Here is a 23,875-nt window from a genome sequence, read left to right as displayed (position 1 = left end):
TGAGCGGCTTGACTCTTGGTTCCCCCTTGGTGATTTATATATGCCACCGCCGTGGCATAGTCCGATTGTATTCTCACCGGGAACCCCTGTAGTTTGGACGTCCAAGCCCTGAGGGCTAGTCGAGCATGCTCTGAGCTCCAAGATATTGATGGGCAACTGCTTCTCTGCCGCTGCCCAAGTGCCCTGGCGAGTGCAACCATCCAAAATTGATCCCCAGCCCATCAGGCTGGCGTCTGTGGTTACTATCTTCCAGGTCACAGGACTGAAAGTCTTTCCCTTCAGGAGATTCTGAGGGTTTAACCACCAAGATAGACTTTGCCGCACTCTTGGTGAGAGTGGCAAAGGAATTTCTAAGGCCTGAGGCCTCTTGCTCCATGCTGACAGGATGGCTGCCTGCAGGATGCGAGTGTGGCTCTGAGCGTACGGAACCGCCTCGAATGTGGCCACCATCTTGCCTAGTAGTCGCATACATAGGCGAACAGTTGGCCTTTTCTTTCTTAGAACTATTTGTATTAGCTCTTTGATGGCCTTGACCTTTAATAGGGGTAGGAACACCTTCTGTTGTTCTGTATCCAATCTCATGCCGAGATATTCCAGCTGCCTTGTGGGCAGGAATGCTGACTTGTCTCGATTTAGGACCCAGCCGAACCTCTCGAGGTACTGAATCGTGAGGGCCACTGCTCGTTCCAGGCCAGGAGACGAGTGGTCTACGACCAAGAGGTCGTCCAGGTAAGCCAGGACCGTGACCCCTTGGGTCTTTAGATTGGCTAGGATTGGGGCTAGGACCTTCGTGAATACCCGGGGGGCCGTAGCCAACCCGAAGGGGAGCGCCACAAATTGGAAATGACGCTGAGCCACCGTGAAGCGTAGAAATACTTGATGTGGCTGAAAAATTGGCACATGAAGGTAAGCATCCTTTATGTCTATGGACGCCATGAAGTCGTCCTTCTGGAGCACGGCGACAGCTGACCGAATAGTTTCCATCCGGAATGAGCGGACCTTTAGGTACGCATTTACTCCCTTTAAGTCCAAGATTGGCCTGACATTGCCGTTGGGCTTTGGGATGATAAACAGGTTGGAGTAGAACCCCAATCCCTGTTCCCGGACTGGTACTTCTACTATCACCTTCTGGCATAGCAATGCCGCCATCAATGCGGCTCTTTTCACAGGGTCGCCTGGTACTCTTGACTCCTGGTAATGAGGAGGAGGGAATTTTAGAAATTCTAGTTTGTAGCCCGTGGTCACGGAAGACCGAACCCAGCAGTCGGGAATGCTGGCCTCCCAAACCTCTGCAAAGAGACGCAGCCTTCCCCCCACCATCGTGGGTGGGGGCGTCCCTTCATAAGGCCGACTTGGGGGCTGGCTTCGCAGGCTTGCGGTACCACTGCTTCTTGCCCCCCGTGGCTTGGCCCTGCGGCTTATTGTTAAATCCTGATCTTGCAGGAGGCCGTCGATACGGTTTGGTATTAGAGGGCCCCTGCCCCGGGGAGGGCTGGCGCTTAAATGCGGGCCCTCGGGCCTTCTTCTTGACTAGCAAGAGAGTGCTTTTGCCGCTTGATATAGTCTGAATATATCTATCCAGATCTTCTCCGAAGAGACGTCCTCCATGGAAGGGAAACCCTACCAGGAGTTTTTTGCACGGGGGCTCAGCCTCCCAATTCTTCAACCATAAGAGCCTTCTCATATGGATTAGAAATAAGGATAAACGTGACGCCTGCTGGATGGAGTCCTTGATAGCATCCACCGTAAAGCGTATAGCCCTGGGTATATCCGAAAATTCCTCTGCCTGTTGGGCAGGGATCAGTTTAAGCATTTGCTTAGTCTTATCTGATAATGCTTGGGCAACTCCAATAGCAGCCACAGCGGGCTGAACTATCGCCCCTGCTGAAGTAAAGGAGGCCTTAAAGCGGATCTCCACTCTAAAGTGGAGTCCCGCTGATCGGCACCCTCCCCCCCTCCGGTGTCACATTTGACACCTTTCAGGGGGGAGGGGGGTGCAGATACCTGTCTACAGACAGGTATCTGCACCCACTTCCGGCCCTACGATACGGGCAAAGGACGGGTTTTTTCCTTACCTTCCGTCCGTCCCCCGTTGTATGCTGGGAACACTCGGCTCCCAGCACACAGCGGGAGCCAATCGGCGGGCGCAGCGCGACTCGCGCATGCGCCGTAGGGAACCGGGCAGTGAAGCCGGAGCGCTTCACTTCCTGGTTCCCTCACCGTGGATGGAGGGGGGAGCAGCAGGGTGACGAGCGATCGGCTCGTCATCTGCTGCGATCACCGCTGGACTCCAGGACAGGTAAGTGTCCTTCTATTAAAAGTCAGCAGCTGCAGTATTTGTAGCTGCTGGCTTAATATATTTTTTTAGTGGCACATCCGCTTTAAGTAATGTTTCCAAGCGTTTATCAACCGGATCCTTAAACACCTGTAAATTTTCTACAGGGCAAGTTAAAGATCTGTTCACACAGGAGATGGCTGCTTCCACCGCCGGGGGCGCCCACCTTTTGAAGAATTTCTCCTCCATAGGATATAAAACAGATAATTTTTTAGGTGGTAAAAAGACTCTATCTGGCTTGATCCAATCCTGAAATATGACATCCTCGAGTAGAGGATGGACCGGAAAAACTGCGTTGCTTTGAGGCGCTCTTAATGAGCCTAAAGCTGAAACCGCCGATACTTGAGGTTCTGGTATGGGTAACTTAAATGCCTCATGGACCATGTCCGTTAAAGCTTGAACCCACAAACTTTCCCCTTGGGAGGTTGAACTAGACTCCTCAGTATCCGGATCCTCGATTTCTGAACCACCCTGGTCCAAAACGTCAGGATTATCCAATTCCCCTAGGGAAAGGATCTCTGAGTCTGAGGGTTCCTGCTCGGGTGACGGAGACCTAGTCCGCTTTCTACCCGATATAGCCTTAGCTATCCTTTTTGCCATTCTTTTCTCTAGTTCTCCTAAAGAAACAGCAAGCACCCTCTCAGTGACAAAGCCGGGGTTGGACTGAACTGGACCAGCCCCAGCACCAGATCCCCCAGGTCCCATCAGGGCGTGCCCTGATATGTCCTGTGGGGAGAGCAGCGGCATAGCCGTGTCTGAGCCCTCGGATTTTGCGGGGGAATCCCCACCCTTTGTACCCTCTGACCCAGAAGCCATGGTACAATACCGAGGTACACCTGCTATCACCCAGCCACAGACGTAGCTAAGGGGATCTGCCGGTTTGGGAACGATAGAGACTAACGCCCAAACTGAGAAGGGAGATCACAAGTTCTTTCCCTTTTTCTTCTTCTTTTTTTTTTTTTTATATATATCTTTTTTTTTTTTTTTTTTTTTGAAGAGGAAAAGAAAAATACTCTGAAAAAAAGGAAAAAGAAACCTATCTGTAGGTTTGACAGTCTATTCTTTAGAAAAAGACTGTAATCTTTCCTTCCGCCACTGGGTGTCCTCAGCGAGCTCCGCTCTGCGTCCTCCTCCTCTCTAACTCAGGAAGACACTGAGCTTTTGGCAGCTAATGGAAGGGCCTCCCCTTCCTTTATGTAAATAGCCGCCCACAGGGATGCGCCCCCACCCCAGCCAATGGCGCGAAAAAACGTTCATATCTCGGGCGCGCGCGCCCGTCGGCGGGGGCCATCGCACATGGAGGAGGACGGAGCGGCGCAGCACCCAGGCAGGTAAGCCCTCAGGTAGGTCCCAGACCTCCTCTTAGCATGGGAAACACGGCTCCTGTATTTCACAGAGATCCCACACCTAGCGCAGCAGACCCAGCTAAACAACACTTACCAGGGAGGACACCTATCACTGGGGGAAAAAGATTTAAATCATCCTGTCTCTGACCATAGACATAGTGATTTCTTGCCAATGCAGAGCATACCCAGGCATGACCCCCTGTGCACCCCCCTCCAGGGAATCTGCTAAGAACCAAGTTCCGCAGGCTCCCCAATACTTACCTGCTCCATGCCGCAGGACTTTTGCACAGCAAGAGGTCCAATCTTCCCCCATCTCCATGGGTGGCGTCTAGACCTTCAGGCCCTGGGTTCCTATGAAGGAGCCACTGTCCTGGGCCCATATAGCACCCTGGCAAACAGGAGCTTTAGATACCCAAGGTTCTTAAGTCCTGGGCCCAGGGTCCAGCTCTCTAAAAAAGAGAAGCGTTATGGGCAGACCCCATGGCTTTGGGGTCCGGATACTGTCCACTTTAGCACTGAGGCCGTTGGACAGATCCGGTTAGCCTGCCTTGATCCCAAGGATGTGGAGGCTAAACCATGACCAACACCTAAGACACTGGCGAAAAAACTGAGGTACTCCTCCTATGGGAGGGGGTTATATAGGGAGGGGCACTTCGTGTTTGAGATTGCCAGTGTCCATCACCTGAAGGTACTCCATATAACCCACATAGTAATGAATATGCCGCTCTGTGTCCCGTGATGTACGAGAAAGAAAAGGGAATATGAAGCTTTAGCTAAACAAAATAAACGCTCGACATTCCCTAATCTATTTTATAAATTGGAGCAATCCCATTTGGAACTTAACATTTGTCTTACCACGAGGGCTGAGAAACAATTACGTTGAACAAATCACACATTTTTCACCTGGCGATATCGTCCAGGTTCTTTGATAGCACACAAGCTTACCCCTAGACACTCACACATGGCACTCCCTAAAATTAGACTTTCGGGGGGCCATCTCTCTCAAGATCCCCAAAAGATTATTCGGGAGTTTCACAATTTTTATGCTGAATTACATTGAAGTCCCTGGGATTCTGCCCCTCCATCCATCAGGGAATTCTTGGGGAATCTCCCCTTCTCGTTCATTGCAGATGATCATAGAGACCTTATGGACCAGCCTTTTATGGGTGAGGAGATCAGCAACACTATCAAAACATTATCGCTCCATAAATCTCCTGGCCCCGAAAGTCTTCCCAACTCTTATTACAAAAAAAATTCCGAACAGTTGGCTCCACATATGGCTCTTTAATTTAATTCCCTGCGGAATGGAGGTACGGTCCATTTAGATGAAAATAAGGCTTATATCAGTGTTATTCCTAAACTCAACAGGGACCCTACTGACGTTCGTAATTACCACCCAATTTCGCTAATAAATTGTGATTTAAAGATCCTAACAAAACTTTTGGCCTTACGCCTTAACACCTTTTTAGCACATTATATCCATAAGGATTCATCTGGATTTATAGCAGGATGTCAGACACTGGATCAAATTTGTAGATCCATAACTTTAATCTCAGCGTTGCGTTCCAATTGGGATGCTCCACTGGTCCGGGAACTCTTGCTCCTTTCACTGGACCTTAATAAGGCCTTTGATAGTCTAAATTGGAATTACCTTTTTATTACTCTAGAGACCCAAGGGTTTGGCCCTGTGTTCCTTTCCTTGCTGAAGACATTATTTAGTACCCCGGTAGCCCAAGTCTCGATTAGAGGTCATAGTCATCACCTTAAGCATGGCACAAGGCAGAGATGCCCACTTTCTCATTTGCTTTTTGCATTGGCAAAAGAACCCCTTAGCTATGGCGATTTGTTCCTACCCCAAAATTCATGGAATTCATTGTGGACAACAGGAACATAAATGTGCATTATTTGGCGATGATGTCCTTATGTACATCACTAACCCCCAAGTAACTTTGCCTAATTTGCTGTCCTTATTAAATAATTTCTCACGACTCTCTGGCCTGTCTCTGAATTCTCAAAAAACAATAGCATTTAACATCTCACTACCCCCTGCTATAATGCGGACTCTTCAAAATACCTATATTGACACCATTTATAAGGCAAATTTCCCCCCATTATTTAAAAAAATTAGGGAGGATCTTCGTTGCTGGACAGATTATTCCCTCTCATGGTTTGAGAGTCAACTCGATAAGAATGACGTTCCTACCTAGAGTCCTTTACTATTTTAGAACTCTACTGGTGGCAGTCCCGAGGGGAATCATACAATGTCTGCAAGCTAAAGTCCTGCGCTTCGTGTGGGCTGACAAGAGGCCTTGGGTACAAACACGAAAACATTATACACTTTATACACCTAAACCTATGGGTGGGCTTCGTCTCCCCAATCTACAGGCATATTTCCAAGCAGCCCAGATTGCCCAGTTAGCTTACACCACTGCTAAAGGCTCAGTCCCCCTATTGGTTTCCATTGAGTCCCTCTCCTGCAATCCCTTTGCTATAGGATCCTTAATGTGGCTTCCTAGTCGTTTACGCCCGCCTATCTTATGCCTCACTTTATCACATTCTTTTGCAATCTGGGACAGAACACGCCACCGCAGTCCTTTATCATCCCCACATACACCACTAGCTCCCATCTTTTGGAACCCAGAGTTTCTGCCTGGCTTGACTCTGCGACTGTTCCACTGGCGGCTTAATAAGGGATTACTAAGAATCAGCGATTTCCTTCATGATATACAGATATACACTATGCAGTATATTAAAGACACATTTCTAATGCTTTCTAGTGAAATATTCCGATACAACCAAATCATATCCTTCGCCAGATCTAACCTTAATTTACGGGTGGGACCCCTTACGCTCACAACATTTGAATTGTCATGCCAAGCAAGAGGCTTACAAAGGGGGTGGATATCTGCGATATACACTTCTCTTACTGAGCCATATTTGAAACTTGCTTATATGAACCAGTGGGAGAGGAACTTGAACCTTACCTTTGATTTTACTGAGTGGCAAGACATTGCTTATAAGCTATCCAAAAGTTCCATCAATACAACCCTTATAGAGTTGGTACTTGGTACCAACTAGGGTAGCTAAAATGCATCCTTCTACCTCACTAAATTGTTTCCGATGATGCGGACAGTTGTCCCCTCGTAACTAGGTTCTGGATTAGGATTTTCAACTTTATAAATTCAGTCACGGGGGTAAACATTCGCTGATCCCCAGAAGTCGCTCTTTTCCACAAACTACCTGACTAAACACCCCAAAATAATCTGTAAAATTGATTACTTATATATTGCTGATGAGAATTATGATTGCTAGGCATTGGAGACAGTCGGTAATCCCTCTTGACCAGGTTAAAAGTAAACTTAACTGGATCATGATTAACGATAAACTTTCCTATATGTTTTGTAATAACACCAAGAAATTTAATAAGGTGTGAGACCCATGGATCGATTATATCTCGACTCTGTAGGGAATGCCAGGTTGACCCTTCCCTTCTTTGTCTCATTTTTCTCTCCTTTTTTTTTATTTTTCTCTTCCTTCCTCTCTTGCCCTTTTCTCTCTTACTTCCTTCTTCTGGTTTTTATATGCACAATACAGATGATTGCTTTTGGGGCCTTACGCAGTAGTGAGCCCTGAGATAATCTCGGGGTCCACTACCAGAATTCTCTGTGGTTCCGGGTATCTGCCATTCACTGTATGTGGTGGAGTTCCGGTTCATGGGGAGAAAATCATATCCAGTCCCATTGGTACTTGGATACATATCGCACATTTTGTGTTCTGCTGTAATGATAAAGGACAGATATGTACAATGATCATACCCTTTGTATTTCTGTATTGCTATGTTGATTATCTGAGAAATTGACTTTGTTTTATTAATGTGTTTGTTCTTTTTGAAACTGGTTCCTTTTTCAATAAAAAATATTGCAATATAAATGCCAAGGTAGTTTTCAGCCTTAAGCCAGCCACAGATGGATCAAAATTTGGCCAGTTCAGCAGGACCAATCACTTTAATACAGCCAGCCTGACAGTTTTTTTCCCTTCTATCACTGCCAGCAGCTATAACCACAAGCAGTAATCATTGTATTCTGATGGTTGGGAAAACTCCCCAGAATACAACAGCTCCATGGGAGGGATTCCCCCAGGAACACTGACTGTATTGAAGGGGGAATCAAGCAATTTTCTTTCCTTCAACCTATGGTTAAAGGAAAGAAAATTGCATAATGTATGGCCTTCCTTAGTCTGGCACAGCCTTAAATAATTAGATAACACTATGGGGTTGATTTACTAAACTGGAGAGTGCAAAATGCGGTGCAGCTGTTCACTGTAGCCAATCAGCTTCTAAATTGTTCAATTAATCTTTGACAAAAAAAGCACACCTTAAAATGTACAAATATTTGTTATTTATTAACTTAATACAGGTTATGTTTTTATATTTAGTAGGAATTTAGAAGGAATGTTGTAATATTTTCTGTGTTTTTATCTGCTAATAATGATTTAGCGTATTTTTAGTGAAAATATTGTTTGATAAACATATGCGCAAATATTGTGGGGCCTTAAAAATCAGTAGTGACTTCTTTGTATCCTACTAGTCATGTGTTTTCAGAAAATATATGGTTTGGGGGTATTTTACAAACTCTGAAAGCTGTAAGGGAAAAATGTAAATCTTTAGATTTTTTGGGTTATTTACATATTTGCATGCGTTAAGCCCCTTACACATGATCGGAATTTCCGATGGAGAAAGTCAGACTGACTTTTTCCATTGGAAATTCCGACCGTGTGTATGTCCCATCGGAGTAATTCCATCGGAAATTCCGATGAATTCTATCAGAGTTTAGAACATGTTCTATTTTACTCCGTTAAAATTCCGTCGGAATTCCGATGTGATTTTGGTCGGACAAAGGTCCGATTGTGTGTGCGGGGCTTTTGATGTTCACCATTTCACAAGAAAAGCACACAATAAAATTTACAAATGTTTGTTATGCATTAACCCAATACAGGTTAAGTTTTCATATTTAGTAGGCATTTAGCATGAATTTTGTAAAACTTGCTCTGTTTGTAACTGCTAATAATGATTCCATTGTAATTTTAGCAAACAAATGTATTTGATAAACATTTGCACAAATATCATTGGGCCTTGAAAATCATCAGTAACACCTTTTTGTTTTTTATTCTACTGGTCATGTGCTTTCAGAAAATGTGCGGTTTGGGGGGTCTTTTACAAACTCTAAAAGCTGTAAGGGAAAAATAAAATAGCAATGGAAAAATTTCAAAAATGCTATGGCCACCTGAGTGGAGCGCAGGGCCTGGCAGTGAAAATATTTAACCCTTTCCCTACTCTCTCTTTATATACACTTTAAAGAAATATGAAGGCCAAAGTAACTGGTTTATAGGAAAGCTGGAAACAGCTTAACCACTTAACGCCCGCCGCACGACTATTTACCCCTATAAAGGGGATGACACGATCGATGCGCCGCCACAGTGAAGCACAGGGAAGCCGTGTTTACACACGGCTATCCCTGTTCTTCAGCTCCGGGGAGCGATCACGACGGAGCGGCTATAAACAAATAGCCAGCGCCGTCGTCCCGGATCGCTCCCCGAGGGAATCTGCCCGCCGCACCCGCTAGAAGGCAAGGACGTATATATACGTCCTTCTGCCTGTCCGTACCATTGTGCGGACGTAAATAGTCGTGCGGCGGGCATTAAGGGGTTAAAGAAGCCTATTTAATAAGGTATATAGTTGTTTGCAAAGTAAAATCACCTATAATAACCAATCAAAAATCATATATTAAAGTGTATGCTAACCATAACTAGGGTTGCACTGATACCACTTTTTTAGGACCGAGTACAAGTACCAATACTTTTTTTCAAGTACTCGCCAGTACCGATTACAACTTCTTCTTTTTTTTCGTGTCAACCCTAACCATAAAAATGCTTTTCTCTTATTTGCTTATGATTGATAACTCCATTGAAAGAAAACAAATGCAGCCAGGATGTCTCATAATTGGAAAAATGCCATATATTATATTTGTTCTTGGGTTTAGATACAGTTTAAATAGTAAACTAAAATGTGGTTTCTGTAGGTTACAGCTCTTTGTACATTCTCTTTGGTTCTTTGTTCATTACCTTATCAAATAAGTATAAAATTATTATTTTGTGTACATTCTAAGATGATTTTTACCAGCATATATTAACTGAGATCACATCTTTTTCCTGCCAACTTAATTTATCTGAAATGTTTGAACAAGGAACTTGTATGTTTACCTTTAATTCCTGAGTTTCATTTTCAAAGCCAAACAGCATTTTGTAGGGTGGAGGCAGCGGGCCAGAAAGATTGACGCTCATGACCATCTGGTTTAGCTGATCCAAGTCATCAAGAAGAAGGCCTGTACATTCATCATCGCAAACTGTGAAGAGGACAGCATAGAATATTTATACCTAATAAACATCAGAGGCAGATGTTCAATATTTCTGCACTGTGGCATTTAGGAGTGCACAGAACAGATTTTGTATATTTGTGATGCTAATCCTATAATTAGCTCCACTAAGTGGTGAGAGAGAAAAGGAGGTGCATTGAGAAACTTTCAAAACACAGCAATTAGTTGAAAAAAATGGAAATAATCATTTCTAATTTTTCTGATTTAAAAGAAAAAAACAATACTGAACCATCATTTCCACAAGCAAAGGTTGCACTGGGAAAAAGCCAAAAAACAATCAAATGTGTTATGCCACTCATAGATTTACATAAATGATGGATTACATTCATAGAATGCTTCTAACTACACAGGGCTTGTATTAATAGCAGCCAACATTTAATTTGATACAGGATGAACTAATTAATTTTTTCCTTGATTATTTTAAAATATGAAAGTGTGCTCTATTCTTAGATTATAAATTGTTAAACCAGTATACATTACATATACACTGTTTTACATTTATATAATAGAACTGATTTTATTTTTGCTCAAACCACAATGCAGTTTAGTTACAGCATTATACTAAATGCCAAGTCCGCAAAAACATATTCAGTGCTAAACATCCATGAATAAATGAATGAATCATCTGCTTTTTTTTTTATTGTATTAGGGAATCGAGGACTTTTTTCTGCTGTACTTCATGTCTCCATCTCCTCCTGCAGGCCATAAAGAATATCTTATTGTTTTACTGCTGGATTCCCAATTTTGTTGTTTTTGTTTATCATACATCACAGATAATTTATTGAAGAAAAGCCTTGTGATGGATTTTCAGCAATGAAACGTACCAAAATGTTAAAAGGACCAGTGCTTAGAGCAGGCGAGGGCAAATTCGGCCCTTCAGCTGTTTTGAAGCTACAAGTCCCATGAGACATTGCAAGACCCTGACAATCACAGGCATGACTCCTAGAGGAAGAGGCATGATGGGATTTGCAGTTAACCACAGCTGGAGGGCCGAGATTGCCCACCCCTGGCTTAGAGCAACAGGGTAAAAGAGGGCAGCACCAAGCCTCAGCACCAAACAAATCACTTTTTGTTTTTCTCTTCCCTTTACTGCTTAACACTTGTGGTTGTATTCATTAAGAGAACAATATGCGGAAGACATAAAGTGTCATGATATATTTTAACAAAAACCTGTCAAACTGGAGCATCAATTTTAGCAGAGTTGCCCTTTAACCCTAAATTTGAGGGTCCATAAGGGCTCACTGTGCAGACATAGACAGCGGTGAATTAGACTTTGACTGTCGGCAGTAAACATCCTGGTAGGTATTTAGGTATGCAAACAGTTAGGGGTATGGTTGGGTAGTTTAGCTTGGGAGCCAAGGAAAGGTAGGTAAGTGTACATTGTCGAAAGTACACTCATGCTTTAACCAAACCGGTAAATCTAAGCCTACTCCAAGAACTCATTGTCAAGTTTTTGGGACAAATGATCCCTAAATTATGATTTTTTTGGCACAGCTGGACAATATATTTCTCCTACTTAATTATTTTGTTGTTCTGTGAAGCGGCTGAAAATGTATGCAGCTAACAAGCAGCCTAGACTGCTGTCTTCAACTGAATTCCAAAAGCAGATACTTTGTCCTTTGCATTTAAAAATTACCAAGGAAAATTTTAAAGAAAATAAAGAAAACGTTAAATATATACAGTATATAAAGATAGAGGAACTGTGCCTCTTTCAGAAGGGAAAGGGTCCCTGAATAGGTGAAAGACTGATTGGAGACAGGTTGATGTAGCCTCAGAGGAAATTAATCTAGTCAAACAGTCCTCCAAACCTATGTGCTGCAAGATTTTGAAGCCTAAGGCCCCTTTCACACTGGGGCGGGAGGCGCAGTGGCGGTATAGCGCCGCTAAAAATAGCGGTGATATACTGTCGGATTTGCCGCGGGATGCGGTATTTAACCCCCGCTAGCGGCCGATAAAGGGATAATACCACCCGCAATGCACCTCTGCAGAGGCGCATTGCGGGCGGTATTGCTGAGGTTTCCCATTGTTTTAAATAGGAAGGAGCGGTATACACGCCGCTCCTCTCACTGCTCCAAAGATACTGCTGGCAGGAGATTTTTTTCTGTCCCACCAGCGCATCGCCTCAGTGTGAAAGCCCTCGGCGTTCACATTGAGTATGCAGTGCAGGAGTTTTTCAGGCGGTATAGCAGTGCTATTTTTAGCGCTGTACCGCCTGAAAAACTCCTCAGTTTGAAAGGGGTCTTACTCATGAGGAGTGTGTGTTCAGATCTGTCTGGTCTTAACAGAGTTGGGGATTGTTAAGGGACAGAGCTAGTCCCGATCTAAACAGATCGGTATGTTTGTGCTAAGCAAATAGCAGTCTGTATGTGAGCCAACAGTGAGCAAAAGGCCCTGCTGAGAGGATCGAACCTCTAGAAAACAATCTATTTAAATCTAAATATCTCTCCTCCCCTCTCTGCATATACAAAATTGACAATTTGAAAAAAAAATGTATCAGGCATTACTATTTAGAAATTCTAATAAACCAGTCAGCATATCAAACACATGCATGAAGACACAGCAATCCACACAGTTATGCATTACTACCTTACCATACACTGCAGAATGATCAATATAGGAATTGGGTCTTGGCAAGAGTTTTCACTTCACTAGAGAATAGCATTTTGTGTGTGGTCCAAATGCCAACCCATGAAGGTAGTAGATTTTCAGATGCAATTAAACAGCGGGGATCTGTGAACTTCATTATAGACAGTAAAAAGACACTTGATGGTATTTAGGAAGGGCTAAATCTGAAGGCTGAGATAAGGAGTTGAAGGCTTACAAATAAAATATTTTTTAGGGTATGTGACATGAGTTTATTCAGAGCTTAGTTTTGAATTCTGCATTTAGAGACAGATACAGTATAATATATAAATGATCTGAAAATCCAGCCCCCCATTAAAAATGTAAAGTCAGCAGCTTCAAATACTGACACTTATCTGTCCTGGAAGCCAATGTTTCCATCCGCTTTCGGGTGCTACCGCCGCCATTGCCTTTGAGGGAAACCGGCAGTGAAGCCTTGCTGCTTCACAGTCGGCTCCCTTCTGTACATGCGCAAAGCACGCTGTGCTTTGTGAATGGCCCAGCGGTGGGGGAAGAAGGGGGAAGGAGGAGGGGGCTGAACTTCCGGGGGACCTCGCTGTATCTCGCCGCAGCCAGATCTCTCGAAAGTGGGGACGTGTACCTGTCAAAAACACTTTTGGGTGAAACTCAGCTTTAACCGCTTAAGCCCCAGACCATTTTGGTGGTTAAAGACCGGGCCACTTTTTGCGATTCGGCACTGCGTCGCTTTAACTGACAATTGCGCGGCTGTGTGATGTCCACAAATAGAGCTTTCTTTTGGTGGTATTTCATCACCTCTACAATTTTATTTTTTTGCACTATAAACAAAAAAAGAGCGACAATTTTGAAAAAAATTCTATATTTTTTACTTTTTTGCTATAATATGCCCAAAATATATATATATATATATAAAAAACATATTTTTTACACAGTTTAGGCCGATACGTATTCTTCTACATATTTGGTTTGGTTTGCGCAAAAGCTATAGCTTCTACAAATTAGGGGACTGTTTTATGGCATTTTTATTAATAATTTTTTGGCGGCGATCAGCGATTTTTATCATGACTGCGACATTATGGCGGACACTTTAGACACCTTTGACACCATTTTGGGACCATAGTCATTTTTACAGCGATCAGTGCTATAAAAATGCACTGATTACTGTAAAAATGACAACTGGCAGTGAAGGGGTTAACCACTAGGTGGCACTGCAGGGGTTAAGTGTTCCCTAGGAAGTGATTCTTACTGTTAGGGGGCGTGGATACACATGACACATCACTGATGACCGTTCCCGATCTCGGGGGAACGGTCATCAGTGTCACTAGGCAGAATAGGGGAATGCCTTGTTTACAAAGGCATTCCCCTGTTCTGCTCTTGCCGACCGCAATCGCAGGACTCCCGGGAACATTGAGTTCCCGGGACCCGCGCCCGCACTCCTACCTGTATGCCAATCTGCCTGCCCGTGCCATTCTGTTGACGTAAAAAGGAGTGCAGCAATCATAAGTGAAAAATTATAAAGGTGAGTGGTGGGATAATAAAAACATTTAAATAATAATATAAAGAGTGTTAATGTCCATCAAAAGTGCAGGACTCCCTATTAGGGGAGATCTTAGACAATAATGTGCAATAAGCAGTCCAAACAGCAGTGGAAATAAGCTTGCAAGATGTATCCACTAGTTCTGTGCAGACTTCCACCTCCACCAGAAATAAAGGAAAATAATCACCGCAAACAAAGTGCTCATGGATGGCACCTTACCAGAAGATGTTGACCTCTTTAACTAAAAAGAGGTCAAATAAGCATGGATGAACCATAACATCTAGGCTCCAAAAGAATCGATGGCGGCAGATCCAGCATCACATAAAGCAAACCAAAAGAGAAATCGCCATAGAGTAATAACGTTTATTAAAACAAATTAAGACAGGCAACGCCAAATTGGCCCCTTACTTGAAAAGTGCCTTAACCCGGCACTGAGGCTGGTCTGCGTTGAATGATTGTGGAGAGACAGTCCCACGCTCCAGGAAGCCAGCAGCGGCGTGCGTTTTTGAGGCACACTGGTCACGCAAATTCTGACGGACTTCCGGTCACGCTGGTCCTTTCCTGCAGAGAGGTGGAACGCACGCCGCTGCTGGCTTCCTGGAGCGTGGGACCTATCTCTCCACAATCATTCAACGCAGACCAGCCTCAGTGCCGGGTTAAGGCACTTTTCAAGTAAGGGGCCAATTTGGCGTTGCCTGTCTTAATTTGTTTTAATAGACGTTATTACTATATGGCGATTTCTCTTTTGGTTTGCTTTATGTGATGCTGGATCTGCCGCCATCGATTCTTGTGGAGCCTAGATGTTATGGTTCATCCATGCTTATTTGACCTCTTTTTAGTTAAAGAGGTCAACATCTTCTGGTAAGGTGCCATCCATGAGCACTTTGTTTGCGGTGATTATTTTCCTTTATTTCTGGTGGAGGTGGAAGTCTGCACAGAACTAGTGGATACATCTTGCAAGCTTATTTTCACTGCTGTTTGGACTGCTTATTGCACATTATTGTCTACGATCTCCCTGCACTTTTGATGGACATTAACACTCTTTATATTATTATTTAAATGTTTTTATTATCCCACCACTCACCTTTATAATTTTTCACTTATGATTGCTGGATATTTATTATTATTATTATTATCACCTTGATTTATTGGTTATTTATTCAATTCAATTGCTCAATTTTCCTAGCACATCAGTTTCTTTTTCACATATTCACGTTATTGCTGATTTTTTTGCAATCACTTGGACTGCAGCTCAGGTTATCCACTTTAATATATATATTTATATATTTATTTAATTTAATTTAGTTTTGGCGTGAGATTTTACCCCATGTAAAAAGGAGTGCGGCGGTCGGCAAGTGGTTAAGGTGTATGTAAATCTTGACTTTCCAAGTACATGTTGAGCTTAGATCACCAGTTAAAGGACCAACAAGGAGGTTCAGGGAGAGGATGGGAGCTGATAAAGTTTAGCTTTTCCTACACATGATCACAATGTATACACAACTGTTATGAATGATTTTCATTCATAACAGCTGTGCTTACTGTAGTGATGCAGGAACCCATGATTGCAGGAAAGAAAATCGCTCAATTTCATTATCAACACAGTCAGGGTTAATGGGGGAATCCCTCCTGCAGAGCTATTAGGTTCTCTTGCGGGGGTGGGGGGCACAGGTAACCATCATTGCCAGGACAACACATTGATTAGTGCAACCACGGGTTGCAGGAAAGAAAAGTGCACAATTCCCCCATCAACACATACAGTGTTGACAGGGCCATCACTCCTTTGGAGTCATTGTGTTCTCCTGGTGTAGGGCAGGAGAAGTCGTCACTGTCGGGGAACACAGTAATTACTGCTAGTCGCTATAACAGCTGCTAGCATTAATCACATGCAAAATATATCAGGCTGGTTGTACATTCTGCCTGCCCATACATGGTTCGAATCTCGGCCAGTTCCTGCTGAACTGGCCAAGATTTAAAGTGTATATGGCTGGCCTTACAGGTGCTTTCTATACTAGAATTTTTTTTTTCAATTGTGGAGGACTAATTTATAAAAGAGATAGGCATTTTTTTCACTTGACTATTTACCAGACATGTCTTCAATATTAGAAAACATGTCAAAATGAATATCAATACACATTGCAAAGCACATGAAAATACACATCAATGCTTATGAATGTCCATTATGTGTGCAAGCATGCATCAATGCATACTTACTTGTGTTGACTCGTGTTATAACACAGATTGACATGTATTGTAAAGCACATTGCAACACATCTTTTAATGAGTTAGAAAATACATCTGCCAAAAATGGACACGTGCGAATGAGCCCCTAGCTATGTGCTGCGTTCGCTTTATCGGTGATCAAGTAAAATGCAGCTTAATTTTTCATGTTTTGTTGTTCACACTGAAGACACCTTCACACTATTCACAAAGCTGGGGAATATTAACTTTGCTAGCTGTCAGCATTAAAATATAACAGTAAAATGGTGTGGACATTCTGAAAATCCAAATTTAACCATTGGTTTTGTGGATTTTTTTAAAGGGGTTGTAAACCCTTGTTTTTTGTTTTTAAATAACAAACATGTTATACTTACCTCCACTGTGCAGTTCGTTTTGCACAGAGTGGCCCGGCCCTCCTCTTATGGGTTCCCCCAGCGGCGCTGGTAGCTCCTCATCGAGTGCCCACATTGGAGAAGGCTCTCTTAAGGTGGACACCTGTGAGGGCGCTATCCTGAGTCCTGCTCCTGTGTCCATTCTGTGTCCATTCACATAGAATGCAGTTCTTGGATTTCATTGACAGCAGCAGGAGACAATGGCTGCATAGGATGCATTATGGTTAAAAAACACGAGGGTATACAACCCCTTTAAGCTTCTAATTTATGAATACTTGATGATCAGACTTATAGAGCTATAAAGATACCAAGGGAACAGATTCTAGAATACAAACAACAGGTTAGAAGCAGAAGAGAAATCTAGGGATGTAAAAATTCTTAATAAACATCAAAAACAAGGGTAAATCAGGTTAGTATACGTACATGCACACACTGGGCCCTCCCGCACATGCCGTTGAGTGCAGCCACCACACTTCAGGCCTGTAGCTTCAGGTGTACACGTGCATTGACCAGTTCTTGGGTGACATATCATAGATAATGATCCATATGGGTTGCACTCACATTCTTGACAAGAACCTCCTGGAATACTTGGATTACCAGTAAAACCAGATGCACACCTGAAAATATAGTGATGTTGATGTATTATATCGATATGTTTATAAAACAGTTTATTAGCAAATACCCTAACATTAATAGCTTTGCATTATCTATTTCTTGTGCTCAAGCTATGCAATTTATAAAGTATTATTAAAGGCAATAGAAAGAATAACTAAAACATTTCCAAACTCCCCATGTCTTTCAGTTGTCCAGTCTTTAAAAACCTAATTCATTATGTATTGTTATGTATTGTCCTCCTGTCTTTGCAAATCAGTTCATCCTTATCTTATTCTGGATAATTTCCATTTGATTGATCTTGAGCAGCTAGCTGTCTCACCATCCCATACAATCACTTATATTCAAGCGACTTTTAAAATGACATTTAATAACATTCATCATCTTCATTCCCTGTTGCTAGAAACCAATAGCATGAATGCATTAACTCTAGTGACGTCAGTGAAAAAATCTTACTGATGCTTTTATTTCAATATTTCTCTAATTTTGCACCGTGTATGTTCAAATATGGCCACTTAACCCAATTGATCATAAACATCCACCTTAGACCATATAACCAGTTGTCTTAATTACCCTATGTTCCCAATAGACATATGCGTTTGTTTTCATCCGAATGCATTTTCATCCGAATTTCAAGGATTTTCGTGTTCATTTTAACCAACGATAACGTACACACAGAATCCGTAATACGAAAGATCCGAAATAAAAAAAATGCATAGGCTATAGAAGAATTCTAATGTTGTTTGACTAGTAATAATAATTAATTATAATTATTACTAGTCAAACAACATTGGAATTCTACTATAGCTTGTGGGCGGAGCATTTGACCGGAAATGTACGATCACAGTGTTGTACAGTTTAGCTGCTTCATTTAATCTTCTTAGAACATCTGACAGACACCATAAGCCTTCAATTGACAGATTCAACCTTAACTCATTTGGATTTTTGGACAAATGCATTTTTTAATGAAACAAAATAAATAAAAACAAATTTCGGACTAAATTAATGAATTTTTCGGACAAAACCAAAATTCCGAAAAACAAAATATTTTAGTGTGCACATTTCTAGTTCCCAATAACCACTAGCACATAAAAACTAGTAACCAAAAATAATCTAGGTCTTTAGAAAGTTGTTTGTCTGAACATTTCCCTCACTAGAAATGTATAATTTAATCTTGTGCCATTGTTTCTAACAGAGCAAAACCAGACTCCTTTTTTCATGTACCTCAAATTTGTAAATCTAATGCCCTGTACACACGATCGGTTCGTCTGATGAAAATGGAACAATGGATTTTTTCATCAGATATCCGATGAAGCTGACTTTTCATCAGTCTTGCCTACACACCATCGGTTAAAAATCCGATCGTGTCCAACGCGGTGACGTAAAACACAACGACGTGCTGAGAAAAATGAAGTTTAATGCTTCCGAGGATGCGTCAACTTGATTCTGAGCATGCAGGGATTTTTGACCGATGGATTTCCCCACAGACGATCGTTTTTTTAACTACTTAAGACCCAGACCAAAATGCAGGTAAAAGACCAGGCCCTTTTTTGCGATTCGGCACTGCGTCGCTTTACCTGAGAATTGCGCGGTCGTGCGACGTGGCTCCCAAACAAAATTGGCGTTCTTTTTTTCCCACAAATAGAGCTTCCTTTTGGTGGTATTTGATCACCTCTGCGGTTGTTATTTTTTGCGCCATAAACAAAAATAGAGCGACAATTTTGAAAAAAATGCAATATTTTTTGCTTTAATATATATCCCCCAAAAACATATATATAAAAAAAAATGTCCTCAGTTTAGGCCGATATGTATTCTTCTACCTATTTTTGGTAAAAAAAAAATCACAATAGGCGTTTATCGATTGGTTTGCACCAAATTTATAGCGTTTACAAAATAGGGGATAGTTTTATTGCATTTTTATTCATTTTTTTTTTATATGTTTTACAGTTACAGAACCTCTTTTATTTTTACTGTACAATTCTTTTGGTAACATTATAGGCACATTTTTAAGAGTAACCTGTTTATACTGGTACCATCCAGCTCTATATCTCTCTCAAAGAAATCTTTACTGCTGATAACTAGTGTTATTTGAACTATGTAAGGCTGGCCATACATTATTCACATTTCTTGTACAATTTTCCTGTAGCTTTACCAAAACCATATAATATGAGGTCAAACCAAAACACTTTCAATCAGTATGCAATCAGGCAGGCCCTTGCACTACATAGTTGAAGGTAAATCTGAAAGAAAACTGAATAAGAGAATTTTATAGTGTGTGTGTGTGTTCTTTTATCTAAAACTAGCTAGTGCCTTTGTAATTTTCTCTAGGACAAATGATAATGTGTAAAAACACACCCGCAGTGCCTTGAAAAAGTATCCATACCCCTTGAATTTTTTCACATTTTGTCATGTTACAACCAAAAATGTAAATGTATTTTATTGGGATTTTATGTGATAGACCAACACAAAGTGACACATACTTGTGAAGTGGAAGGAAAATTATGAATGTTTTTTAAAATGTTTTACAAATAAATATGTAAAAAGTGTGGCATGCATTTTTATTCAGCCCCCCTGATTCAATACTTTGTAGAACCACCTTTCACTGCAATTACAGCTGCAAGTCTTTTTAGGGATGTCTCTACCAGCTTTGCACATCTAGAAAGTGACATTTTTGCCCATTCTTAGCCAAATAGCTCAAGCTCTGTCAGAGGGATGGAGAGTGTCTGTGAACAGCAATTTTCAAGTCTTGCCACAGAGTTTCAATTGGATTTAGGTCTGGACTTTGACTGGGCCATTCTAACACATGGATATGCTTTGATCTAAGCCATTCCATTGTAACTCTGGCTGTATGTTTAGGGTTGTTGTCTTGCTGGAAGGTGAACCTCCACCCCAGTCTCAAGTCTTTTGCAGACTCTAACAGGTTTTCTTCTAAGATTGCCCTGCATTTGGCTTCCTACATCCTCCCTTCAACGTTGACCAGCTTCCCTGTCCCTCCTGAAGAAAAGAATCTCCACAACATGATGCTGCCACCACCATGTTTCACGGTGGGGGTGGTGTGTTGTTCAGGGTGATGTGCAGTTTTAGTTTTCTGCCACACATAGCATTTTGCTTTTAGGCCAAAAAATAAAATGTTGGTCTCATCTGACCAGAGCACCTTTTTCCACATGTTCCACATACTGCAAATGACTCCTTATGACTTTCTTTCCACAATGGCTTTCTTCTTCCATAAAGGCCAGACTTGTGGAGTACATGACTAATAGTTGTCCTGTGGACAGATCATCCTACCTGAGTTGTGGATCTCTGAAGCTCCTCCAGAGTTACCATGAGCCTCTTGGATACTTCTCTGATTAATGCTCTCCTTGCCCGGTCTGTCAGTTTAGGTGGACAGTCATGTCTTGGTAGGTTTGCAGTTGTGCCAAACTCTTTGCATTTTCGGATGATGGCTTGAACAGTGCTCCCCGAGACGCTCAATGCTTGGGATATTTTTTTTTAACCTTGGCCTTCGTGATGCTTTTTGTTCACCAAGGTTTCTTTTACAAACATCTGAGGGCTTCACAGAACAGCCATATGTATACTGAGATAACATTACACACAGGTGGAATCTAATTAGGTGTCTTCTTTAGGCAATTGGTTACACTAGATTTTAGTTAGGGGTATCAGAGTAAAGGGGGGTGAATACAAATGCACGCCACATTTTTCAGATCATTATTTGGAAAACATTTGGAAACCATTTATAATTTTCCTTCCACTTCACAATAATGTGCCACTTTGTGTTGGTTTATCACATTAAATCCCAATAAAATATATTTAAGTTTTTGGTTGTAACATGACAAAATGTGGGAAATTTCAAGGAGTACGAATACTTTTTCTAGGCACTGTATATCCGAAATCTCATTTTGAGTTAACAGCGGAGCTATAACTCCACAAACATAATTCTACTGCTTTTCACTACCAAGCTATCCTTCACATATTCAGTAACCTATAAATAGTACTTAACCACTTGCCGACTGCCCTCCATCGATTGGTGGCTGGTGTACACACTAGCCGAAATTCGTCCAGTTTCTGTTGAATTGGTCGATACTAGCCAATATTCTGCCCTGTGTACAGAGATTTACTACACACTGAAAACATAGCTGCCGTAAGCCCACACTTTTATAGATGGAAAGGCTGGGTTATAATTTCTTCAGATTATTTGCTCTTGTGACTCATATGGCCAGTGGCAAAGTCTATGCACTGCAATATAGGTTAGTCATTATTCCTAGCAGTGAGCCTACAAACTTTTTGGACAAAAGTTCATGTTTTATGAACTTTGTGAAGCTTTGGTATTCTCTGCAAACCCATGGTAGGAGAAAACCTGAACTTCATCCCTAATACTATTAATTTGATCCTCTAAATCTTACTCTGGGCCTCCAACTTACCCCTTACTCCTAAGATGAACCTAACTGAAAACCAGAAACATCAGCCTAACCCCTGAATGTAATGCTTAATTTCAAGGTTATCCTACCACTAATGTTATTACAAAAACAAATTATGCCATTACAAGTATTGTGGTGATGAAAATTCCCACATCTAAGGAAATGTATTTTGTAATATATTTGTGTTAAACTTTTGGTGATTACAAAATGTGATTAACATCTGTTCCATCACCACCACTTATTCGATCAAAGATATCCTATACCTGTGGAATCCTATACCTGTGGAATTCTATACCTGTGGAATCCTGCAAAATACATTGGGGTAAATTCACTAAAGGTTACCGTATGTGATATGAAGGTCATATGATACATTTTTTGGAAGTATTGCATGAGAGTCAATTCAATTAAAATATTGAATGTGAGGTAAATACTACACATTTATTAAAAATGTGAGATAAATACCGCAAACAAATTAAATAAATCATCAAAGTCAATTCAATAAAAAAACAGACACATTTGTTTACCACCTGGTGTTTGCTTGTGGTATTTTTTACATGTGCAAAATAAGAAATAGAGGAACTCTGCACTGGCCATGAAGTGAAAAGTATACATGTATCAGTGTTAAAATGTTCTCCTCTGAGCTCAGAAATGTAAATACATTTTAATATTTCATCAAAGGGAAATCATTTTGTGAATAAAAGCACACAAGAATGTTTTTATAATTTCACAGTATTGCCTTCTGGTGCAATGTTAGCCTGCATAAAAAATAGCAATAAATTCTAAATATAGCAAAACATAACTATTTAACGCACATTTAGAAAATAATGCATGTTTTTTGGTAAACTGACTAATTTTGAGATAAATACAGCATGAGTTATTTTAACTCAAAAATGAATGCAGTATTTATCTCTTAGTAAATTGAACCCATAGACTTTAATAAGTGTTAAATTATTCACAAACTCTTGCAATTTTGGGTCTATAGCAGCTTTATAGATGTTTAGAAAAATAATTATTACGTTTTGTGTATAGTTTTCCTCATTTTGAGATTGCTAGATGGCTTTATAATCTGTTGGGGTACAATTATGGCACTATAGATATAAAGCACAGACTTTTTTTGTTATGTTGGGTATAGAGTGGGGAAGACATAAAACCCCTACCAGGATTTTTTGCCATCTGTAACCTATTGGAGAGATTTACTTTTGCATTCTTTCTCATAAACACAAGTGACAGAAATTCTTTCTTAGATAGTTGTCGCTGCCAAAGGGTCCTCACTGGAACACTTTATTCTTTATTCCTGTTTTGGTAACAACTCAAAATTTTGAAGTTTCAGTGATGATACAAATGACTAAGACAAAGGGGCGTGGAATCTCCTCAACAGGGACACAAAAAGCAATAATAACAAGACAAGTCGTCAACAGTCCTCTTCTCTGCCTCAAAACAAAAAAAGTTTAGCTTTATTTTGGGCAGCAAATAGGCACAATGACCTCACATACTTGCCACTTCATGCTTGTACAGCTTATTATATTTCCTACACAGAACAAGTATAACCCTTTATTCTGTCAGTTCTGCCTGACCAAATTCATAGAGGTGTGCAGCCTCTGTAACATTACTGTTCTTGTTTGCGCTGACATGATGTGCTAAAACGTAGCAGTTATGAGACTTGGGAGCTCCTAATAATGTTCCAGCAATAAGACAGCATACTTGGTGTATTTTACAGTAAAGGCATATACAATTTTCTTTTTATTGTAAGAATTGCCATGAATGAATACTACAAGCACCAATTCCTTAGAACGAATGTGACACAGAACAGGTAAAGGAAAATGGGGCTTTTAAGGTGTTTATAGTAGCTGCAGGAATGAACATGACTGAATACAGCATTACAATTCCATATATTTTATTGCAATAAAAATACTAAAAATCAAGCTAAAAATTAAAACGTATGTATCAAAACTTCATACATCCATTGTAACACCGGCAAGGGCGGCACCA

The 23,875-nt window shown here is 41.3% G+C and overlaps 1 protein-coding gene across 1 annotated transcript in view; it reads right to left on the bottom strand.

Annotated features, from left to right (window-relative positions):
- LAMA2 (laminin subunit alpha 2) overlaps window positions 1-23,875 on the bottom strand; it is a 1,029,834-nt gene that overhangs the window by 284,250 nt on the left and 721,709 nt on the right. Inside the window, 2 exon segments of the mRNA XM_040350410.1 lie at window positions 9,940-10,082; window positions 17,283-17,476. Of these exon segments, the coding sequence (XP_040206344.1) occupies window positions 9,940-10,082; window positions 17,283-17,476 (337 nt within the window).

This window comes from Rana temporaria, chromosome 4 (assembly GCF_905171775.1).
Source record: "Rana temporaria chromosome 4, aRanTem1.1, whole genome shotgun sequence".
NCBI lineage: Eukaryota > Metazoa > Chordata > Amphibia > Anura > Ranidae > Rana > Rana temporaria.
The sequence above is the reverse complement of the archived record's forward strand: the minus strand, read 5'-3'. Positions and strand labels throughout refer to the sequence as shown.